This window comes from Cladophialophora yegresii (genome assembly GCF_000585515.1).
Source record: "Cladophialophora yegresii CBS 114405 chromosome Unknown aczIN-supercont1.6, whole genome shotgun sequence".
Classification (NCBI taxonomy): domain Eukaryota; kingdom Fungi; phylum Ascomycota; class Eurotiomycetes; order Chaetothyriales; family Herpotrichiellaceae; genus Cladophialophora; species Cladophialophora yegresii.
This window is the reverse complement of record NW_006913050.1, coordinates 2,582,053-2,604,659: the sequence shown is the minus strand read 5'-3', so window position 1 is coordinate 2,604,659 and position 22,607 is coordinate 2,582,053. Positions and strand designations below refer to the sequence as shown.

The window sequence follows — 22,607 nt, the reverse complement described above, 5'->3', positions numbered from 1 at the left end:
GCTTGCTTGCGATGCCGTGCACGTGTGTGAGTGTGTGCCTCGACGGCTCCAACCCAGGCAGTCCCAGATTGCTTTTTGTAGAATGCGTAAGATCTCAGGTCTCAGACATGACCCGGGCGTAGAGTAAGTTGGCAAAGAGGCCAAAGACAAAACCAAGAGCGAGTCCGACACGGTCCGGCAGGCCAGCTACAATTAACAGCTAAGCGGCACCGGCTGCGTGTGTCACTTGAATCTGACTCGAATCGACCCGCACATTACACTGGCCAGGTAGGCAAAAGAGACTCGTGAGGGGAAGGAATACGATGAAAGTCCAGCATGAACCAAACGCTGCTCCTAGCTGTTGATCGCCGGGGATTCCATGTTCCTTCGTGCGACCCGAGATTTTGTATTCTATGTACGATGTGCGGTCGGCTCTCTCAAGCGTGCGCGACGGACCAACAACAGCACCGTCTGAGCCGCCAGATCTAGGCTCCCACGTTCCTCAAGCCGTGCCGCAGCTTAGGCAGAAGTGGCATTTTTCTCCGCGGACTGTTCCGTGGCGTTGGTGTTTTCCGTCACCACGACATCCGGTTCTTTCAGTTCTTCGTCGGTCAGATGCTTCCCGGTCCCGTCGGGCGTCTCTGCAACATGATCTCCGAACAGGGCCTCAATCTCTTCCAGCGTCTTCATCCTCGTCTCGGGACAGTAGATGGAGAACGCCACCACGAAGATGAAGTCCATCACGAGGAAAACGATAAAGTATCTCCAGGATATCGCCTCCAGCGCAAGAGGGGTGCATTGGACCAGTAGAATGACTATGCCGTTGAACGTGAGGTAGCTGTTGGCGACCCCAAACGACCGAATCGAGGTTGGTAGGATTTCGGCAGAGTACTGTATGACGCGTCAGTAGCCATTCCATCAGAGAATTGCCGTGCCGCCGATCGCCGGAACATACCGTCGGCCAGAAGGTGTTCATGGGGCCCGAGTAACCACATGAGAAGAGGTAGATGGCAAAGACGACGCCGATTCCGAGGCCGCGGTTGGTGTTCCCTGAGGCCTCGAAACGCGACCAAAGGATCACCAGCACAAGGGAGGCTGGGATCATGAGACCGTAGGCGACAAACTGTGCAGCGTTAGCGACAGGAGAGCATGATTAGGGCTATATGCCGTGACGTTGGCCTCAGGTGGCTCGTGACGTACCACGAGCTTTCGACGTCCGATTCGGTCGCAGAGCAACATGGCCAAAACCGCGGAAGCGGTGGCTACCGTGCCATAAATGCCAGTCAGAACCAAGGAGAGAATGTTGGAGAACCCCAGGCTCTGATACACCTGCACCTGGTAATTCTGGATGGGGATAACGCCCGTCAGCCTTTAGATGGTTGCGTCAGCGTATATGTCCACGGAGCCACAAGCTCATAGGAGCGGAGATCTCACTGTTGAAAGAGCGCGGCACCAACCACGATCATCAGTCGTTTGCGATATGACTTTTTCGAGAGGATCGAGCTGACTCCGAGGCGCTCGCTTCGATCCAGCTCGATCTGGGCTCTGATCTGGTGGTATTCCCGTAGGGGAAAATCTTCGTGACCCGGCGCACTGTGCATCTTCTTGAGTACCACCAGGGCCTCTTCGTTACGGTCTTTGAGAATAAGCCAACGTGGCGAAAACGGCATCCAAAATGACCCAGCAAACATAGCGACAGCGGGGACCAGCTGCAGTCCAAGAAGCAATCTCCAGGAGACATCCGAGTCGATGAAATAAAGGCCCAGACCGCTGTATGTGGGGAGGTCGTCAGCATAGGCAACTGCGTCGACGTGCCCGGTTCCGTGTCAACTTACATCCATTCTGTAAACATGTAGGCAAAATTGATATTCACGCTGGATCGGGGCGTACGGCGTCAGTCATGTCCAACACCGAACGGAATCCGGACTGCGCACAGGTCATACTTACGCATACACTCCACCGACGAATCCTCGAATCTCGGGAGGACTGATTTCACTGGCATAGGTGGGGCAGACACTGAAGACCAGACCGCAGGCGATGCCGCCAACAACGCGGCCGGCACAAAATACACCAAAGCTCTTTGCTGCCGTCTGCATGGAGATGCCCACAAAGGCCACTGCACATGACAGTTGGATTGTTCGCAGCCGGCCGATCTTGTTGGGCAGGTACCAGTTCAGCATGCAGCCAATGAAGGATCCGCCATAATAAGCCGAGTTGAAGGCTCCAATCTTTGTGGCGTTCAAGTCGAAATAGATCAAAAATCGTTCATAGGCAAGGATCGACGTGGTGATGCCTAGTAAGAGGAGCGGTCAATGCATGGGCTCAGACCGCACCGGAGCAGGGTTTGGAAATACATACCCGAGTCGTAGCCGTAGAAGATCGATCCAAACGTTACATATGCAAGGCAGAGGAACTGATACCTGTTCATGATGCAGGAATGCCCGGCCGGCCGCGCACTTTGCTTCTAGTATTGGTGATGGATCTGATGAGTAAAAAAACTCGGTACAGGAGATGTCAAAGTGCGAAACCCCAGATTTTCGTCGTCCACGGCTGCGGGAACCCAGATTATATACACATGTGGACTGGTGCTCAGGCTTGCCTGTATCAATTCGGTTCCCTGATTGACGCGATTCGAGCCTTGTCCCGAAAATACATCAAACGCTCATAGTAGAGAGCAAGTGGGGCCCGGAAGACGGGGTAATTAGAGGCATATCGACATAAGAGGCTTTCTTCGAGGGTCGTCTGCACTGTTTCTCAGTAAACCATGTGTCATCGACGAGTTAGCCGGAGCTCGTGCTTCTGAGTCGTTTGTTGCTGAGTCGGATGGCTAGACAAGCACGAATATGCCCAGGACAGGCGGCGTAAGGTGGAGCTGGCGGCCTCAGCCTGCGGGTGCCAGAATTCCGAGTGTCCAATTCGACCACCATGGGGATGTGAATAGGGGAATATTGGCCTCGTGCTACTGGACAGAGCTACGGGGTAGGGAGGATGGAGTACGAGACCTTTTCGCCCAGGCAGCATCGGAGCCAACCCCGGATTGCGTGACTGGGAAAATTATCCGGGCCGTTGTAATGACACGGCTGGCGGTGTCATCGACACACATCCTTGTGTAACGCGGTGCAACGCGGTGAACGCGATTCTATTGTTTACATGACCCTTGGTAACCATGGCCAGGCGGCGCCTGAGACCCTTCTGAAGTCACTAAGTCCTCCGAACCGAGTCGATTCGTATATGCTGTGAAGTGGCTGTGTGTTGGGCAGGAACTGCCTTTTTCCCAGGGCGTACGGAGTACCAAGATCGAGTACTTGAGTCCTTGGATTGCTCATGTGTTGCCTGGAGACGGCAGCGGAAATGGCCAGCCTGGTAAAGTCATGGTCAAAGTGACTGGATCATTCTTAAGCTCCGTACTTATGGCCGCCAGCTCATCCACGTCCCAGTTGGACCAGAGAAATCGTCCCGATGGGATGACAGCCCCGAGCTTTGAACTGAGCCAGACGCAGAATTGTCCAGGAAGTGAAGCTACAAAATCCCCTCGGCTCAGTATCGTCTCTCATCAACGTGCAAGAAGGTTGTTTGATCGCGAACGGAGACCATCTGGATGGGGCGCCACTTACCCTCGTCTCTGGGAAGGAAGGGATTGTCCTTCTGTGGGGGCGCCATGGCATCGCTTTTAGCTGCCATCTCAGTCTCGACGACCCCAGGGTGCAGAGAATAACAACGGACACCGGGATTCTCGGAGGCGACATATTCGTACAGCTTTGCCAGTGCGATCTTACTGCTCGCGTAGCTGGCGGGACATTGCTCCACAATCGACGCCGGAAGGTGTGCAATTAGAGAGTTGATGCCAATCAAGACAGAACCGTCACGGGAGCCGTTGCGAAGGAATTGTTGTGCGACAATAAAGCCCCCTTTCACATTCACTTCGAACGCTTTCCAGAATTCCGAGACTGGTCCAGCAGCAATGGTGCCCTGATCGGATAGATATGCCGCCGCGTTGATGCAGACGTCTATTCCCCGATATCGATGAGTCAGGGAAGCAAAGCAATCGCCCACTGCGGCCTCGTCTGTAACATCAAGTGGAAATGTGAGAATTTCTGCAGATGGGTACGCTGATTGGATCTGGGATTTGCTCTCTTGCAATGGCTGAGGTCGACGCCCGAGCAACGCAACCACCCTGGCTCCAGCCGTGACAAAGGCGAGAGCAGTTGCAGCTCCGATCCCCGTGCCACCTCCTGCAGCAGCATTAGTTGTGTTGGTATCGCCGACCCTCAAGTGCAGAATTAGAAGCCTTATCCATACCGGTCACGACTACGACCTTGCCTGAAGCTGAAAGTTCAGGCCGATTGGGATCGATGCTTGGGTATGGAGCATGATGATATTTGGTGGTGAGGGACGGGAGTACCATGGTATTGTTGGTTTGGGTTGGTCTGAGATATCAACGCAGTCGAATGCCGTCTCTGAGCTCCACGCCCGCGGTATATAAGCAGATACCCCAGCCGTTGCTTAGATCTATGGAGATGCTTCGGACATGTTCACGCGCAGCAACTGGGGTCTCACAGGACTGTCATGGATTGGTGATTCACTCGGCCTGGGCTCCTCAGCTTGAGGACAAGGTGTCGGCCGAAATACTTGCCATTTCGGCGTGCAAGTGCGCTTGTTCAAAATGTCCCAGATCACTATATCTAAATGGATGGCCAATCTATTCTATCTCCCATGGCACATCAGCGTTCCTCATATACGGCGCTAGTTTATCTACCTCCTTCAAAACTTCGGCCTTGACGCGCCCGTTGCCCAAATATGACCACATATTGCTTTTGCGATATCGGTGGTCGTAGTGCTCCCACTTGACCTCTTTGATGGTCTTCATGAAGTGCATTGCCTAGAGGGGAATCTACGTGTTAGAATATAAGGACAGACTCACGTTTCCCGAACGAGGATACTTACCGAACCGCCCCAAATCCACAATTTGCCGCCTGAGATATTGTTCTTGTACCAGCTCTTGCAGTCCCGGTTCCAGACTGACCGTTTGTGCCACTCGTCAATGTATTCATACAGCTGGTCGACAGGCTCCTGCTTCACCTCGAGGGCTCGAATGTTCTCCGTCTGGATCTTGGCTGCACATTTGAGAATATATTCGACGCAGACTTCGTGAGAGGGTAACGCTGTCCCAGCTGCCCAATTCCCTCTGACTCCGTTGACGACAAAGTAGTTGGGGAATTTGGGCACCGTCATGGCAAGGTAGACTTGTGGCTCCGGGTCGAATTCGTCGCGCATGGTCACGCCATTGACACCACGGAGCTCGAACGGGGGCGCAAAAGCCAGATTAAATCCAGTGGCACAGGCGATGATGTCAACCTTGTGTAGCTTGCCCGAGCTATCGACCAGGCCCTCGGGCACAACCTTCTCAATCTCTTCATGAACGGGCGTTACGTTTGGCTGGACAAGGGCCTCGAGATAGCCATCGCCAGGCGTTATACGACGACATCCCGGCGGCCAGGACGGAATGAGACGGCTTTTCAACTCTTCGTGGCCGGGACCCAGACGCCGTTCCATCTCGGAGCGCATTTGCTGCTGTGCTTGTTTTGAAATTTCGGAATCGGCGATAAACATGTCAAAAAGGTTGTTCACCGATGACTCGAGCTTTCGACGGTACAGAAGGTGGTATTCGGGGTCGTCTTTGAAGCGCTGCTTTTCCTCCTCGGTGTAGTAGTATTGGGCGGCCGGTTCAGCCTCCTTGACGGGCTCGCCCGAGGCGTTCTTGACGCTCTTGGTCTTCTCCTGCTCGAGCGCCGCCGCACCCACTGGGGGGGATATCCACGTAACCGATCGCATGAACGACGTCAGATGCTTCGCCGTCTTTTGAATTTGCGGCACCATCTGGATTGCTGAAGAGCCCGTGCCAATTACGGCCACATTCTTGCCTTCCCAGCTGACGCTCGGGTCCCAGTTGGCGCTGTGCAGGAGCTGGCCTTGAAAGTCGTGTAGGCCCGCTATCTGGGGCCATTTCCAGGAATTGAGAAACCCAGTCCCATTGATGAGGACGTGACACCAATCTTCAAATTTGCGACCTTCAGTCTCGAGCTCGACCTTGTCTGCATGAACTCCAGTCAGAGGTTGACCCCGGCAGCGCTAACTGAATATGGGACTTACAAATACCCTCGCTCTCGATCCAAGTCGCACTCAGGACTTTCGTGTTGAGTTTGATCCAAGGCTTCAGATCATACTTGTCTGCAAAAGACTCAAAGTATTTCTTGATCTCCCCTGAACCCGCATAGAATGCAGACCAGTCAGGGTTTGGCTCGAAAGTAAAAGTATAAGCGTGTGCGGGTCTTGCGCCCTTTGTCAGTTACACATATCTGGGAAAGGATGTTCCATGTCACCTACACGTCACACGCGCATCCAGGATACCGATTTTCGTACCAAGTACCAGCCAAGCTAGGGTTCTTGTCGTAGACCACCAGGTCATACTTGGAGAAGAGTTTCTTCATTTTGTAGGCGACTAGTAAGCCCGCGGCCCCTGCTCCAACACAGACGACACGCAGGTGTCCAGGGTAGGAATGCCAATGCTCCTCAACCCGAAACCCATCAGCAGCTCCATTGGTTCCGGCGGTAGAATGAGGCATCTTGAACAATGCTTGACTTGCGAGCCAGGGTTTGTGAGTGCAAGGACCTCCAAAACTGAACCTGTAATGCTGTCGAAGTGAAAGTGCCAGAGCACATCTCCTCGGGTCATATACCACGGCAGTCCAGGTCAAAGCGGGAGAACAAGGGTCCAAGGCTCCAGTCTGGCTGTCACGATTTCAGGAGTCGTGTTATTCCGGGATCACTCAGCTCATGCCGAAGCCAAGGCGGCATCCGTACAGGGGAAATCACTTTGTGCAGAGGTGTTGGCGGAGCACGAGTCAGCGGCTTCTGACAAAGGTTCTTAGACACAATTGAAGGACTCAGAGACCGGCGACTTCGCCTGGTTACACCCCACACAACCAACACAACCACACTCTGTGCCACACATGGGGCTCGGGGTCTTTCGGCGCATCTCCAGGTGTCCATGGAGATGCGGATGCAAAGCCGAATTGATTTTCAATCCAAAGGTAGCCCTAGCCGTGCCATCAACTTAGGAATCGGGCGGAGACCACCACTCACAATAACTAAGACGTTCTCACCTTGTTTTGGACGGAATTCCAGAAGATTTGGAGCAGCAGCTGTCCACGGAGACTTCAGAGTCAGAGATTTTAAAAGGTTGACATTTCAAAATGGGTCGACGACAGGGCCCAAATACGCCCGGGATAGCCTTTGTTACCGGTGCAGCCAGGGGGCTCGGGAATGCAGTGGCCGTCTCGTTTGCAAAGGAAGGGGCCAAAGCCGTGGTGATTGTCGACATCAACGACGAAGAAACCATGGAACTGGGGAAGGCAGCTGTGGAGGCCCATGGGGCCGAGGTGAGTGACTAGTCCTGTCCTTTCCCTGCGCTGGATTGCTCGGGACCTAACATTGAGATGGATAGTGCCTCGCCATCCGTGCAGATGTGACACAGGAAGCAGAAGTGGCTTCAGCTGTCTCCGAAGCGGTAGCAAAGTTCGGCCGGATCGATTACGCGGCCAATTTCGCAGGGATCGTGGGACCCCCGGACAGCATCGTCAATCTCGACGTGGCGAAGTGGAGGAAGACGCTCGAAGTCAATGCCACCGGTGTTATGCTCTGCACAAAATACGAGATGATTCAAATGATGAAGCAGGACTCGCTCGCCGTGTAGGTCGTCGGTCACCTTACTCGGGGGACTTCTATCTAATCATGGGACTGACCGCACAACCCTTAGTGAAGATGGACGGCCTCCGCAACGGGGTGCCATTGTGAATTGTGCATCAGTCAATTCCCTGCTCACAATGCCCGGGACTGGGCCTTATACCGCGTCCAAACACGCGTGCTACGGAATCACAAAGACGGTGAGTGTGTAGGATGCCTCTATTCCTCAAGTAGCCGTCTAATCGGTTCTTTTCTCGCGGCTTCCAGGCGGCATTAGAAGGTCGAAGCCATGGCATCAGGGTCAATGCGGTGTCGCCAGGATTTCTCTTGACCAAAATGGCGGAAGAGTCTTTGATGAAGGATGATGTTGTCGATTCGCGAGGCATGGCCATGTGGCAATACTTTGTCTCCCGACAAGGCCGGTCTGCCAGCTTCGATGAGATTGGTGATGTCGTGGCACTGATGTGCACACCCAAGATGAGTCTGGTCGTGGGCCAGAATCTTTTTATTGATGGGTAAGTCATGCTCTTGGAGCTTGCTTCCTGGGAATCTTGATGAACTAATGATATTTATCAGAGGCTTCTCGGTCAACGAAAGCAACTCCTAAATTTCAACACTCCTCAATACAAATGCAGTCTCCTCAGGGTGTCTTCCAGAGTGACCTACCCGGTCTCTGCATTGTCTTACGCCCTCATTTTCGTAGAGCTCACGGTGCGAGAAGACGGTTTCTCCTCGGGCGCCACAGAGCCTAGTATCACAACAGAGCATCATACATTACATGGACTCTTCACCCTGTCGTCAGAGAAGACACAAAATATCCTTATCATCAACATATAAGCGCAATGCCAATGTCACTGCCATGATGAAACTCTTCAACTCTAAGCCCGTTACGTAGTCATCCATCGAGGAGTTGAAGTAACTCACCCCATTACACAAGGCTCAAGGGTCTAGACGCCCATTCATTAGCAGCCTCATTGTCGTTCGCCCTTTCCTCACCCGCGCCATGATGAATCACAGATATCGTAGTCACTGGCGTGGTAAAAGCGGCCATGATGAATCACGGATATCGTAGTCACTGGCGTGGTAAAAGCGGGCCAGTGGGTATGAGGATATGGAGTATGTTTACTTCCGACAATTCGAGCGGACCCTGACAAACTCGCCCTCGGGCGCCTCGATCACAAATGGGAGAGCCAGGCCATAGTTTGTACTGTTGTTTGACAGAGTCTCGCATTCTCCGTGGTACGGTTCCTGCGTTGGACCGCAATGCCAACGAAGCCGAGCTGATTTCTTCATCTACCAAGCTCCAGCTTTGATCGAGCTTATTGGCTTTCCTGAAATAAGTTAACTGAGAGTGATAACAGTTCCATAGATAGCTGTACCCCCTATCTAGCTGCCTCTGTCCCATAGCCCGAGCCATCATTATAATCGTCGTCGTCGTGTCAAAGATGAGTGCCGGCACACGACACGGCCTGAAGATGGGTCCAAAGCCGGCTCTGTTCATCACCAGGACATGATTTTAGACGGTGAAAAATTCCTTACATAGCACACGTGCCAAGATTGCGAGCTTCGAAGTGGAGCGCCTGGCTCTTGAAGAAGACTACTACAGCAGTACTCGTTTCTGGGGCTCGGTGGTTGCCATTGGCATAAGGATAAAGAATGCTGCCTCTTCCCCTTGCCCCCGTGCACGGCCTTGCTGGCTGCTTGAATCGTCCAGGCTTCTCTAGTTCCATGGGACAGTTTGCCTTGCCATCCACCATCTGGACCTATATGATTGCAGACAGCGGCCCAGATGCCAACGTGGGCTTGGGTCCCCTACATATCTGTCTGTGCTCGGAATCGCTGGAGCCTGCCTCTGACGCCGCGATGCTCGGATATCTTTGGGCACCGGTGGTTTCTCATTGTCCCACAAGCGCTCATGCTGATCGGATCCATCGTCGGAGCCACGGCGAAGAACGTGCCGTGGCTGGTCGGAGGGTTCACGATCATGAGTGCGTTTTCCAGCGGTGCCGTTCTCTTACTGTTACCTCACCAAGGAGGTTATGCCCATGAAATATCGATTCATTGGCACGTCCTTGGGTATCTGGTATGCAGTGCCCTTCTCCGAGTTTGCGCCTGCGGTGGCGAATGCCTTTCTGACAAAGCCTCACGGCGTTTGGCGATGGTGTTATTGGTGGATGGGTGATCCTCAACCTCGTCTCGCGTGCCCTTTTCTACATGCTCTTTCCACCCGCGCACCTCCAAAATGAAGCACCGCTACCAGACTGGACGACAATATCTAAATCGTATCGACCTGGTGGGTATCTTGCTGTCCTGCGGCGTTTTCGTCATCTTCAGTCTCGGCCCGTCATGGGGGTGGTGGCCAATATCCAGGGAGGTCGGCGGCAACCATCACACCGATTGTTTTCGGCTTCGTCACCTTGGTGGCGTTGGGATTGTGGTAAACCTAGGCTCCCAGCCGGCGGACGCTCTTCCCGATACACCTGTTCCGCGACTGCGAGGGGTTGGTGCGAATGCTGCTATTGTCCTTCCGGGGGAGCATCTGCGCCTTTGCTGTTGTTTGGCCGCAGGCAGTAGTGGAATGATCTTCAGAACGCCAGGGAAATATGATCGACATCCTCTCGTGTGCAGCCGGTGTGCCCTACAACGCCGGTCACACCATTGGTGGGTTTCTGGGCAAACGGGTCCCTGAAACTCAAGCTTCAATGCCTGATGTCGATGACAATTGGGACTACGCTCTTGGGATGTGCGTCAATCCCCTCCCCAGCACACCTAGATAGATGGAAACATAAATCAACGGCAGAGACCGGTATGTCCACAGCGGGACCCGATGACAAGTCGAAAGCGCTAGGTCTCCTCATTTGTGGTGTTTTTGCCATGGATTGGAACGAAGATGTCATACAGACACTCATTGCCATCTGTGTCCACGATCAAAAGGGGGTTGGTATTGCAGCCGGGACCGCCCGGTCTTCTTGATCCGTCATCTCTACCATCTGGTCGTCCTTCTTTGTGACGGCGCTGACCAACCGATTGGCGACCACACGGTCGCAACTGCTGCCATCAGAGCTGATTGCCACAGTCCTCGGTTGCTGGACTGCTCTCAGCATCAACGAGCCGCAATGATGCGGATCTCGCAACAGTTCGAAGCCCCACACCATGCATAGTGGATATCGCAACGATCGCGTTCAGACAGGGACAAGCTTCGCCTTACCGCTCAGTCATGCATGTATCAATCGCGGTCGGGGGAAGCTTGATGGTGTTGTCGCTATTTGCGCCCATTGTCGACCATTTGATGATCAACGAGGTTGTTGTGACTTTGCATCGCAAGGAGGAGGAATCTCAGCTGGAGCAAGTGTAACATTGGTTGCGAGAGGGACACATGCCTCTTCAGGATGAATGTCGGACGGGATTAGTAAGGACTGTGGGCTTACTAAAGGCCGTTAGAAGATCGGGCACGTGATCCGGTGGAGCCTTGGCAGCGAGGCAGCCCCGGCCCACCTGCCCTCATCGTCCTGCACCGAGGGCCGAGTCGTAACAGTTCCCAGCAAACCCATCTATCCGCTTCTTTGCCCCATTGCTCTATCTCCTAAGTCCTATACCGTGGCTTCCATCAATGTGCAAATCTAGACCTCAGCTTGCCAAGATGCGCATGTCGGCTGGAGATTCAACATTTGACAGACCTCGGATAATGCCAGCCAAGCACTCACTCGATAGGGAGCATGCCTTGCTCGTGGTGCGTGGAGGAACTGGGTGATTCACGTTTGTGTGACATAGCGACAACCGACGGTCCCCAGTGCCCCGGCACCCCGGCCTGGTCTCCCCACACCTTCACTGAGCCCATTTTCCCCGATGGCAGATTATGGAGCGCCGGGTCCGCCCAGTGACATATCTTGATTGGGTGTGGATTCATCGAGTGTTCAATGATAAATAGGGGAACTATAGCTGCTGAGAGGAGAGTGTATCCCTCCTCTACTTTCACTTCAACTCTCAAGGAGTCTCTCGAGGAGACATAGAGATAGCATCATGTCCACCCCGAGTGATGACAATCCGATGGCGATGGCCTCGCAGTCGGACAAGGAACAACCGCACGTTCAACATACCGAAGACTTTGCAGCCTCCGAGCCGACGGTGGCCCTCTTTGGGGCCGACTCTGCCAGCTTGCCCAAGGGATATTTCTACAGCCCATACTTCCTAGGCTCGATGGCTGCGTGTGGATTGAGCCTGCTGGGCAGTGTCGGAGGATATGCACTCGCAGCACCGATTTTGGGCATCATCAATGCTGACATCGGGCCGAACAAGAACATTGCCTGGGTTCCCCTGATGTTTCCTGTGGGATTGGCGGTGGGCCAGACATTGCTGGGTCGTATTTCCGACATCTTTGGCCGCCGCTGGTTCTTTGCTGGTGGCCAGGGGTTTGGCCTCATTGGCGCCATCATCTGCGCAACAGCACGGGATGTGCCCACCTTGATTGGGGGCTCGGTCATTGTTGGTCTCGCGGGGGCGACAGCGTTGTCTTACCCGTTCCTCATTGGCGAGCTTGTGCCCATGAAGTACAGGTTCATTGGGACGGCATATGCCTGCTTCTGCTGCATTCCCTTCTCCGGCCTGGCGCCCGCCATCGCGAATTCATTAGCTACCAGGGCAAATTGGAGATGGTGTTACTATCTCATGATCATCTTCAACGGGTTGTCGATGGGCTCGTACCTCCTCTTCTATCACCCTCCGACCTTTGGCATGAAACACAGCCGCAAAGAAAAACTCAGAATGATCCGCAACTTCGACTATATCGGCATTTTCCTTTTCACTAGTGGGATGGTTTGTGAGTTTGACCGACCCCGAGTCCCATTCTGGGTGGCTGGCTGGCGTACTGATCCGGGTGTCCTCTAACTAGTGTTCCTCCTGGGTATCTCATGGGGCGGGAATGTCTATCCCTGGAAATCGGCTGCCGTGATCGCGACAATCGTGATCGGCGCGCTGGTCCTCACGGCCTTCTTCACCTGGGAGGTTTACCATCCCATGGAGGAGCCCCTGGTACCGATGCACCTTTTCCGGAATCGCGGGTGGCTCATCGCCACGCTCCTGGTGTCCATCGGAGCCAGCATCTATTACGCATTTGGAATTGTCTGGCCATCCATGGTCAATGTCTTGTACGCGGAAGGAGACCAAATCTATGCTGGCTGGCTACAATGCTGCGTCGGGGGTGCGTTTACCCTAGGACAAGTCACTGGCAGTTTCCTATACAAATTTATCGGCTCTGTGCGGGCGCAACTGACGGTGACGACACTCATCGGCGGTGCTTTACTTGCAGGTGAGACGGAAATTTCGCTCTACCTGGAGGTTTTGTGCTAACTGAAAGATAGGCGTTGCCAGCGCGAGTCCCTCTGACGTCAATCTACCCATCGGACTGCTGATCCCTGGAAACTTCTTCATTGGGTGGATGGAAGCCCTCACCCTCACGCTCCCAGGAATGTACATTCGGGATCAGAACGAGATTGGCGTGGCCGTCGGTGTTGCCGGCTCGGTGCGCTCAGCATTGTCAACACTTGCCTCTACCATCTACGTGACCATCCTCAACAATCGCCTCGCAGAAACGGTACCTGCCGCCGTGAGACCTGCCGTCACTACTGCTGGACTCCCTGTTAGCTCCGTCCCGGCGTTGCTGGCTGCGCTGAGTTTGGGCACTCCCGACGCGTTTTCGAAGGTGCAAGGGCTCACGTCACCAATTCAAGAAGTGGCCATCAACGCTTACAAAGAAGGCAACACGTCGGCGTATCGTACCGTCTTCTTTGCCTCGCTGGCATTTACTGGGACAGGAATTCTCCTCAGTCTCTTCACGCCGAGCGTGGATGCCCAAATGACGGACAGCGTCGCCGTGACCCTTCACAAGAAGAAGGAAGAGAAGGATCTTGAGAATGCCGTCCAAAAGCAGCTCGAGACGGAATCGACAACTCACTAGATCTTGCAGAGGAGTGCTTGTCTCTTTGAGTGCGCTGAAGGATGTTTGTATCTTTGATTTATCAATCTCTGACCTTGAACATATGCAGTTAGTAGATGGATGTAGATGGGGACGAGATGGGCAAGCTGTTCCCGAGTGGCTCACCTTCATCCACTTTCTACGTACCCTGAACGTGAGTGATGCCCACACTTGGACCAAGAATCCGAATCTTGGAAGTGTTTGATTGACCATGTGAAAACTTGGCCAACAATAGTCGTACGCTATGAGACCAGCCGGGCCCTTAGGCGGTAGAATTGAGGCGACAACGCCGGGGTCCGAGAGCCCAAGCGGCATGGGATTTGTTTCCGAGGTCCCTACACTCCGCACGCACAGAGGTAACTCTTTGGCACCCCGCGGGGCCCCCCTATCCCAGGCTCCCGGGTAAAGCTCGTTCGTGGCCGTTCGCCCCATCAAGTCACGCATTCCCCGATCTCGAGTCGTTAGCGACTGACTCAGACCGATCAATGCAAGGTCCTGACCACGTGGAAATATTGATCTCCGAATATAACATCTCGTCGACTCGTAACTCGTACATCCATACAAGTCCCACTCTGTCTGACTCCCTCCATGGGCACGAAAGCAGACTATCATTCGTCTTCCTCGGCGAAACGAGGCCAAAACGAGCAAGATCTCAAAGAGGAGCAAAAGTGCGTTCCATGGAATCTCCCTTCGTGTCTGGCAGTTTCGGGTGAATGACCGCTCTTCAGACGCATGAGAAATCGCTTGTCTCAAAAGGTCATTCGGGAGCGACGGTCGGCCTACATTGAACAACTCGAGGCCAAGGTGGCCTTTCTGTCTCAACATAAACCCAACGGTCCGTCATCCGAGCTCTGGCAACGAAACGAGGCATTACAAGACTCTCTACACACCTTGCGGAAGAAATTACTCAGCGTTTCGACGACCATCATTGGACTGGCGGATGGCGTCTTGCCGGCTTTGAACACCTCGAGTTAGTGAGACCCGTTCGGAACTTACAAATTGGCTGTGGCCTTGGCTTGAATTTGGGCTTTGATTGGATCTGAACTGACCATGTCACCGATGTGCTGCAGAAGCTGAAGATGGAAGTCCCACGTCGACTCGGCCGACGATCCACTCGCCGCCAGCGACGGAGATGTTGTCACCCGACGCCGTGGTGCTGCACAGTAGTGACGACGGCGTGTCGATGAACATGGAACGGCGCCAGGACAGATGCCAGTCTGCAAGCCCCCTCAACCTCGACTTCCTGATCATGCCGACAGATGCAACATCCTGCCACGACGACATGAACAAATTGGCAGCTAACTCTTGGACGACGCCATCCAAAACATGTCCCGCGAACACGGGCGCAGCCGCAGAATGGAACTGGGGTGATGCTTCGTTCGACGTCCCCGGGCCCCCGTCGCATCAAACCACTCAGCTGCAGCAACATGTGAACAAAGAATTGGACCTTGCGGAGGCAGCCCCAGACGCTGTCCCCTTACCACTACTCTCGCTTCCGGAGGCCACCATGGTGCAGAAGACGTCCAACTTGTCAGATCATCTCCAATACATCTGCGACCTGGTCCAGCTGAGCTCGCTGCCTTCCAGATACACCAGGTTTGTGAAGAAAATACATTACTAGCACTGTTGTGCAGAAACTTACTGCTCTATAGTGGCCCCTATATCATGAACGACCTGCTCCATGCGCTCTTTCACGTTGCCTGGCCCTTCATGGGCTACTGGGTGACCTGGACCAACTCATGTGGGCTTATTGCGCCGATCATGTGGTGGCAAGCGACGCGAACGGAAGCGGCGCGCATGGCCATTGCGCCCATCTACAGACCCACGCTCATGCAGATGATGACCCCGTGTTATCCCAAGGTCATTGACTGGGTGCCTCATGCGGCTCTCCGGGACAGCTTGATCAGTACCTACATGACCTACGACTTGGATACCATGGTTTGTCATCTCACCGAGGCTTACGTCCGGGAACCGGGTTTCGGCGAGTCGTCAACCACCGGATTCAATGTCATGGATTTTGTGTTGAACACGCTGGATTCCGGCCACGGAGCGAGCGGCTCCACGATGTCGCGGCCGGGCTTTCTCTTCGCCTATCCAACGACTGCGGCGTCGACGGCGTGCAGCCACTCCACACCGCCGACTGACAGCCAAATGCATCGGTTCAAGATCGATCCCTCCTTTGTCGCCAAATACCCGCGTCTGTACCACCCCTCCGCGGTGGCCAAACAGACAATCGCTCGTCCGGCGGGAGTGCCCAAACTTGCGCCGCCTTCTCCTCTGAACCCGGCCGCCATGCAGGTGTATCTTAACCTCCTTCTACAAAACAAGTCATAGTGTATTATGCGATCTTGTCCACAGTTGTCGACGATCCGCCGAGTCGAGGATCAAATATACCGAAAGACACCCGAACCAGCACAGGCCTCAATGGCCTGAGAATCAACGCTGCAGAAAAGCGAAATTGAAAGTGCCTTGTATCTAGCTGATAGGTAACAAAGAAAGAAAGAGTTGACTAAAAGTCTTAGAGCAGGCGCGCTAAGACCATGATAGCCTGGCTTAGCAACCATCCGGTACCAAATGATGGCATTTTATCACCTTCGTGTTAATACAACTCTGCGCAGCTATTCGCGCAACTCGATATGTTCCGGAGATATCACATCGCAATGCTCGCTGCGCAATTCTGGTCCATGGTTCGAGAGAGCGTGAGGAAACACCGGCGCTGTGCCCCTGAAGGCTTTTGCATTGCTGTCATGGTCTGAGGCTCGCGGAGGGAATGGTGTCGGGTCACTCTGCTTCTTGTGACTGACATCAACATCGGGGCTCTTCGGATTGGTCACACAGGCAGTCGAGCCGCTGCTAGGTGCCCGGATCGGCTTGCCAGCAGCACAACCCAAGGGTGACTTTGCTAGCTGCTACGTGGATCTCAGGGGGGTTGTACTGGCTGTGGGAACACCACTAGTGCTGGGGTACGAGCTTGTGAAGCCCTGATCCCTTTCCCACCTCGTATCTGGACGGGAGGAGGTTTTAATCGGGAGAACATTCTGTATGGCCAAACGCCAGGTCTCCTCCGGGTTTATTGTTTGTAAACTACTCAGTACTGACGAATTTCGAGCTGTTTTGTTTCGGCTGTACTCCTCGCGACCTCTACCGGAACGACCTGCTGGACCGACACCAAGCCCCCGGAAGTCACACGCCACATCTGTAGTCCGTCACCTGGAAGCGCCGCTTCCCCCCTCAAGGCCTGCTTACCGGTAAGAAGCCCTCTTTTCATCCTGCTTGTCGTTCGACAGACACTCTTCCTTATCCGGACCTTTGCATGAGCCGTCCTAGTTTAGCTGCAAGCCATAATCCCCATGACCTCCTCACATTCCTTCATACCCTCTCATCGACTTCGTAGCAAGAAGACGCCGTATCTCACGCCTTCCTCAAAAAGAGCCCACCAAGACCCGCAATGCGGCCACCGTGGCTGACAATGCCCATGATCAGGAACGTCCCAAAGGATACGAGGATCGTGATTTCTAGCACCAAGTCCCGGGAGGAGCTCCAGTCGGTCAGGGTCAATAATTACAACAGAACAGGCCTCTGATGATGTTCCCGGCCCGCAACAACCCATCAATTGAGACCGGCACTGTTACACGCACACGCACTCGCACTCGCACTCGTACTCGCCCCGGCGGCTGTGGTTTCAGCTTTGACCAAGGTCGACAGATAGATATTATATCTGCGGAACCTCACCCCAAGCGTTGGCTAGAGCGTTAGGCTCGGCACCACCTGTTCTAATTAAGGAATGCCGACTTCGAGATGAGCTTGTCGATGACTACGAGTACGTGTGCGAGTACACTTTGTTAGAATCAAGCATGAGTTATGAGTGCTAACCCTAACGCTGAACCTGAAGGCTCAAAGGAGAGGGAGGGAGGCAAGGAGGATCCGCTCCAGCAGACCGCATACAAATGCTACCATCACTTGGTTGGGTTGACGGCACATCCACAACCACAACCAGCAATCGAGGAGGTGTCGGTTGCCGTGTAACCTTCGGGGACGATGATAAAGGAAGAGACAACTCCCCCCGTGCTGGACCCTCGGATTCCGGGCGAGGCTGAGCCGAAGTTGAGCCTGGCCACTCACTGTACCCCCTTGGAGTCCGAATACAGTGCCTACCTGTGAGCACTGTGGTACAGTACTGTACAAGGCACAGTACATAACTCCGCGATCCACAGAAAGCATAGCCTCCCCGTATGTATTTCATTGGTGTCTCCGGGACAAGTCATGCTGCCTTTTTGTTACACAGTAGCTAGACATAGACGGAGTACTCCTGCATGCTACGTATGTATGTCACTCAAAAACAGCGTGTCATTTCTTCTGCTGCCTTTTGATCTTCTCCACAAGGCGCTTGACATCGCCGACGGGCTCAGAATTGCCGGTTGATTTCTTCTCGGCCAATCGTCCCTCTCGCGAGCCATCTCCTTCACTGCTCTGCTTGTGCTGGTCTTTGTTCTTCCGTTTCCGCCGCTCGTCCAGCAGCAACTTCATGTTCTTCGTGCCTTTGAAGCGCGGGTTCGTCGGGTCGATGGCGTACTCATGCGACGAGAAGAGGCGGGCGAAGCGCGGGTCCGCGGTGTCGAGCTGGAAGTCATCTGCTGGGATCTCGCTGGTACTACTCTGAGCAGCGTCGGACTTGGACTTGTTCTTGAGCTTGTTCTTCTTCCCCTTCTTGCGAGCTTGTTTCTCGGCGCGCTCGATTTCGCGCATATCAAAATGTTGGATCTTGGATTTTCCTGGGACGCCGTCATTGGCTTCGACGTCGTCGTCCGCCATGAGAAGTTCGAGCTCGGCGCGCTGTTTGCGGTCCTTTTCTTCCTCTGCCTCACGCTGTTGTTTTTTCTTCAGCCGTTCTTCCTTCCTCAATTTGTTTGACGTTGCTTTGGAGAGCTCGGCGGATGGTTCGGCGGAGGCGAAGAATGGGTCGTCGAATCCTAACTCCTCTTCGTCTTCGTGCGCGTCTTCAATAAGCTGATCAGCGGTCTCTGTGGGAGTATCTTCATGATCAGGGACTGCGGTCGCTGACTTCATCTTTTCTTTCCGTTTCTGTTTGCGTTCTCGTTCTTTGCGGACGTACTTCTCTAACGTCGTCTCCTCTGGCTCCGGCGAGTTTTCAAATACAGAACGTTTCTTATCATCTTTGCTGGGATTCAGACCGGATGTGAATGTGATTTGCATGTCTCCTACAGGCGCCTGATCTTTGGATTTTGCCGGCTTGACGGTGTCGAGAGGCAGGCCTAGGAGCGTTCGCATGCGTTGCCGTTCGGCTTCCTTCTTTGACAAAGGTGCTGGGGCAGCGTTGTCGTGAGTGGTGCTTGTTTCGGCTTCGAGCTCCAATGCTTCCGAGGCAGAGTCGTCGGTATCAGATGCAAGATAGGCTCTGAGATCATTTTCATCAATCATTTCTTGCATGCCCTTCTTGCCCTTTCCCTTGCCACCCCTGAATGCCCGAGCGACGGCTTCTTTCCTCCCTGTGTCCTCCGCATCCCAGGTCAACTTGACTTTGCTGTGCTGCAACGCATCCGTGACGAACTCGTTCGGTCTGTAATCGTCTGGTATCCGTTCGCATTCTTCGCGCGGAGTATCCGTCCTGAAATCGGTGTCCTCGGGGACGAATCTTAGGTCGAAGAAATTCGCAGTACGGAGATATTCGGTCCCGTCGACGGCGTCGTAGATGTGTTTCGCCACCGACGGGGATGAGAAGGTGAGAATAGCGTAGAAATAGCGCAGACGTTCGAGTTGGTATTTCCGTAGGGCGGTTGCGTTGAAGTCTTCATCGCCATTTTCGGTTTTGAGGATGGACGCTTTTATGTCTTCATCCGCTTCTTCATCATCAGACATATCCTCATCAGCATTGCCTCCTTTTGCAGCATTGGTAAAGATATCTTTGGGTGGTCCTTCCAATTCTTCCCTTTCGAGTCTTTCCTTGCCGAATTCGCTGGGATAGATGGCTACCTTGACAATGGATCCGCCGGTAGATGGTAGAAAACTAGAGAAGACGGCCATTAGGTCCGCGGCGCGGATGTTGTCCCAGTCCAAATTCACAATGGCGATGCGAGAGGTGACTTCTCCGGTGGGCACGTCCTGCTGTTGGGTAGCGCCAACGTCGAGTTCTTCATCCACCTCTTCCGCTCCCTCCTCTTCCTCCGAGTCTGAGTTGGTGGACGTCTCATCCGAGGAGGTCTCGGCTTCAGAATCGGTCTCTCGCCCTTCTCGTAACGGATCACGAGTTTTCTTCTCAACCCTGCTCAACTCCTGCTTGACCGCGTCGTCATTGTCGGCCTCGTCACTTTCGGGCTCTTCATCCTCGTCAAACTCATACTTCCTCTTCAAGCGCTTCTTCTCTACGTTTGCTTCCAGCGGTCGTCCGTACCGATCAACTTTGGCTCTCTTAACAAAGTCATCATCTTCAAGGACTCGTGCGAACCGCTTGTCAAGTTTGACTTTGTTCTTTTTGCCAGGCAAGCGGTATCGTGGATCGGACTGGATATTTGCGAATCGAGGGTCTGTTATTCGTGCGCCAGAGGACTCAGCGCTTGCAGTCTTCTGCTTCTTTGCGGAAGGCTCCCCCATCCTGCCTGGCCGTTGCAAGTTGCACCACTGCGGTAGACTGCGGCGCACGGAATTGGAGGCGGAGAAAAAATTGTTGTTTTCCGCCGACGAAAATGACGATGGCTTTGTGGTGGGGAAACTGCGGGCGGCGGCGATTCCACAATGGGCGTGTCCCTTGCAGATGCCGGTGGGAGGATCGAGGCTTTGCGAGAGGAGCAACACGAGCTTCACCGTAACTGTGATTGCGACACTATATCAAAGGATTTTCCTTCCGTTTTTCTCTTCCGGCCAAGTCGCTCTCTGACACTGCATCCCTTCTGTACAGCATAGTCCACGGTGAGATCTGGCGCATCATTTTGGGAGGAGCCCTCGAATACGGATCTACCCCGCCTTGACTCGGATAGCGACATCACGATGCCTGTGGGCAGCTGCTTGATAACGGGGTGCGTTAGGCGACACCGAGACGAGACAAGAGCTGACCTGCGTCTGCCAGTGGCACGGGCTACATCGGCTCCTTCACAGCCCTCGCCCTGCTAGAGGCCGACTACAAAGTCGTCATCGTCGACAACCTCTACAATTCGTCCCCCGAGGTGCTCAACCGGATAGAACTCATATGTGGCCGCCGGCCTGAATACTACAACGCCGACATCACCGACGAGAAAGCCCTCGACGATGTCTTCTCCAAACACCCCGACATCGACAGCGTCATCCACTTCGCCGCCCTCAAGGCTGTGGGCGAGTCTGGTGAGATACCCCTCGAATACTACCGCGTCAATGTCTACGGGACGCTATGCCTGTTGAGATCTGCCGCGCGAAACAATGTCACGAATGTCGTCTACTCCTCCTCTGCGACTGTCTATGGCGACGCTACCCGCGTGCCAGGCATGATCCCCATCCCTGAAGAATGCCCCCTCGGTCCCACAAACCCCTACGGCAACACCAAATTCACCTCCGAACTCATGATCACGGACCACATCACCGCCGAACGCGCAAAGGCCCAGAAGAATGGAGATGCCACCCAAGTCAAAAAATGGAATGCTGGCCTGCTGAGATACTTCAACCCCGCCGGCGCACATCCCAGCGGCATCATGGGCGAAGACCCGTCGGGAGTCCCCTACAACCTGCTCCCACTTCTCGCCCAAGTCGCCACGGGGAAACGAGAGAAGCTCCTAGTCTTTGGCGATGACTACGCCTCTCACGACGGCACCGCCATTCGCGATTACATCCATATTCTCGACCTGGCGGCCGGCCATCTCGCAGCACTGGACTACCTCCGTAATCACCAACCCGGTGTTCGAGCCTGGAACCTCGGTACCGGCCGAGGCAGCACCGTTTTCGACATGATCAAGGCCTTCAGCAAAGCCGTGGGCCGGGATCTCCCTTACCAGGTCGTGGGCCGTCGTCCTGGAGACGTCCTCGATCTCACAAGCAACCCTACTCGCGCCAATCGCGAGCTCGGCTGGGAAACCAAGCGGAAGATGGAAGACGCGTGCGCAGACCTCTGGCGCTGGACCGAGAATAACCCCGAAGGGTATCGACAGGCCCCGCCGCAGAAGTTTCTGGACGAGCTGAAGAAGAAGAATTAGGAGTCTTACGAGCAACAAATGGCCGCACAGCAGGCCAGCAGAGGCAGGGACGTGCGGCTTTCAGGAAAATGGCAGAGGAATCTGGCTGGGATGGAGCCGGAGCCGCCTTCTCCCAAGGGTGAAAGCGTGGCGGGAGGAAGTGACAGGAAAGAGTTTGCTGGTGTGGCTACGAGTACCATCTCGTCCGAAGGGACGGAAAGAGGAACGTAACAGACGCGAAACTCGAAATAGTCACGAAGACCGTAGATGGATGTTTGCATGTTGGGAGATCGGGCAGGAAGAGCAATTGTTTAATCATGTCCTGTCAAAATGCCTGGGGATGAAACCTGTGGGAGAGACAATCAACTGCGTTGAAGCGCGCAATGACTATGAAGTACTACTGTATGCAGATGAACTAGGTAGACCACACGGGATCTCGAAAGCGCACGCATGGATAGACCCGCATACTGTGGCATTCATTGAACGCCATGCAGAGGCAAAGTTCCAGATGACCTTGACCACCACTCTTCCGAATACCAAGCTCTCCTGTCTCGGTGCCTCATCATTGTACAGTACGCCACGCCACAGCTAACCTCAAAAACGCGCCACAGCGGGTATCACTAGGTACGATATACTCCGTATATGCAAGTTCATCATACATCTCAAGCAACAAATGCAATGCAATGCAAAGTCTCGAGACCTGCGCAGCTGTTCGTTACCCGTCATTCGTGGCGGAGTGGCACATGTGACAGGTGGTAAGA

General features: G+C 54.1%; 10 protein-coding genes across 10 annotated transcripts; 6 read left to right on the top strand and 4 right to left on the bottom strand.

Moving 5' to 3' along the window:
• Nucleotides 1–498: 498 nt before the first annotated feature.
• A1O7_08971 (uncharacterized protein) lies at nucleotides 499–2,407 on the bottom strand (the record flags this gene model as incomplete). The annotated part of the gene is made up of 7 exons (XM_007762960.1): nucleotides 499–870; nucleotides 935–1,102; nucleotides 1,180–1,348; nucleotides 1,414–1,749; nucleotides 1,815–1,853; nucleotides 1,927–2,272; nucleotides 2,338–2,407. The coding sequence occupies 7 exons, from the start codon at nucleotides 2,405–2,407 to the stop codon at nucleotides 499–501; spliced, it is 1,500 nt and encodes a 499-aa protein (XP_007761150.1).
• A 1,109-nt stretch (nucleotides 2,408–3,516) lies between these two features.
• On the bottom strand, nucleotides 3,517–4,384 carry A1O7_08970 (uncharacterized protein; the record flags this gene model as incomplete). The annotated part of the gene is made up of 2 exons (XM_007762959.1): nucleotides 3,517–4,211; nucleotides 4,279–4,384. The coding sequence occupies 2 exons, from the start codon at nucleotides 4,382–4,384 to the stop codon at nucleotides 3,517–3,519; spliced, it is 801 nt and encodes a 266-aa protein (XP_007761149.1).
• A 294-nt stretch (nucleotides 4,385–4,678) lies between these two features.
• A1O7_08969 (uncharacterized protein) lies at nucleotides 4,679–6,602 on the bottom strand (the record flags this gene model as incomplete). The annotated part of the gene is made up of 4 exons (XM_007762958.1): nucleotides 4,679–4,858; nucleotides 4,924–6,071; nucleotides 6,130–6,308; nucleotides 6,364–6,602. 4 exons carry the CDS (start codon nucleotides 6,600–6,602, stop codon nucleotides 4,679–4,681), a joined length of 1,746 nt encoding a protein of 581 aa, XP_007761148.1.
• Nucleotides 6,603–7,232: 630 nt separating this feature from the next.
• On the top strand, nucleotides 7,233–8,241 carry A1O7_08968 (uncharacterized protein; the record flags this gene model as incomplete). The annotated part of the gene is made up of 4 exons (XM_007762957.1): nucleotides 7,233–7,418; nucleotides 7,484–7,728; nucleotides 7,796–7,922; nucleotides 7,990–8,241. 4 exons carry the CDS (start codon nucleotides 7,233–7,235, stop codon nucleotides 8,239–8,241), a joined length of 810 nt encoding a protein of 269 aa, XP_007761147.1.
• Nucleotides 8,242–9,964: 1,723 nt separating this feature from the next.
• A1O7_08967 (uncharacterized protein) lies at nucleotides 9,965–10,411 on the top strand (the record flags this gene model as incomplete). The annotated part of the gene is given in 3 exon segments (XM_007762956.1): nucleotides 9,965–10,159; nucleotides 10,178–10,292; nucleotides 10,320–10,411. 3 exon segments carry the CDS (start codon nucleotides 9,965–9,967, stop codon nucleotides 10,409–10,411), a joined length of 402 nt encoding a protein of 133 aa, XP_007761146.1.
• A 1,331-nt stretch (nucleotides 10,412–11,742) lies between these two features.
• On the top strand, nucleotides 11,743–13,675 carry A1O7_08966 (uncharacterized protein; the record flags this gene model as incomplete). Its single annotated transcript, XM_007762955.1, has 3 exons — nucleotides 11,743–12,538; nucleotides 12,611–13,027; nucleotides 13,080–13,675. The coding sequence occupies 3 exons, from the start codon at nucleotides 11,743–11,745 to the stop codon at nucleotides 13,673–13,675; spliced, it is 1,809 nt and encodes a 602-aa protein (XP_007761145.1).
• Nucleotides 13,676–14,281: 606 nt separating this feature from the next.
• Nucleotides 14,282–14,668, top strand: A1O7_08965 (uncharacterized protein; the record flags this gene model as incomplete). The annotated part of the gene is made up of 2 exons (XM_007762954.1): nucleotides 14,282–14,361; nucleotides 14,422–14,668. The coding sequence occupies 2 exons, from the start codon at nucleotides 14,282–14,284 to the stop codon at nucleotides 14,666–14,668; spliced, it is 327 nt and encodes a 108-aa protein (XP_007761144.1).
• A 157-nt stretch (nucleotides 14,669–14,825) lies between these two features.
• On the top strand, nucleotides 14,826–16,027 carry A1O7_08964 (uncharacterized protein; the record flags this gene model as incomplete). Its single annotated transcript, XM_007762953.1, has 2 exons — nucleotides 14,826–15,289; nucleotides 15,346–16,027. The coding sequence occupies 2 exons, from the start codon at nucleotides 14,826–14,828 to the stop codon at nucleotides 16,025–16,027; spliced, it is 1,146 nt and encodes a 381-aa protein (XP_007761143.1).
• A 2,013-nt stretch (nucleotides 16,028–18,040) lies between these two features.
• On the bottom strand, nucleotides 18,041–20,302 carry A1O7_08963 (uncharacterized protein; the record flags this gene model as incomplete). Its single annotated transcript, XM_007762952.1, has 1 exon — nucleotides 18,041–20,302. The coding sequence occupies one exon, from the start codon at nucleotides 20,300–20,302 to the stop codon at nucleotides 18,041–18,043; it is 2,262 nt and encodes a 753-aa protein (XP_007761142.1).
• Nucleotides 20,303–20,695: 393 nt separating this feature from the next.
• A1O7_08962 (UDP-glucose 4-epimerase) lies at nucleotides 20,696–21,867 on the top strand (the record flags this gene model as incomplete). The annotated part of the gene is made up of 2 exons (XM_007762951.1): nucleotides 20,696–20,724; nucleotides 20,775–21,867. 2 exons carry the CDS (start codon nucleotides 20,696–20,698, stop codon nucleotides 21,865–21,867), a joined length of 1,122 nt encoding a protein of 373 aa, XP_007761141.1.
• Nucleotides 21,868–22,607: the final 740 nt, after the last annotated feature.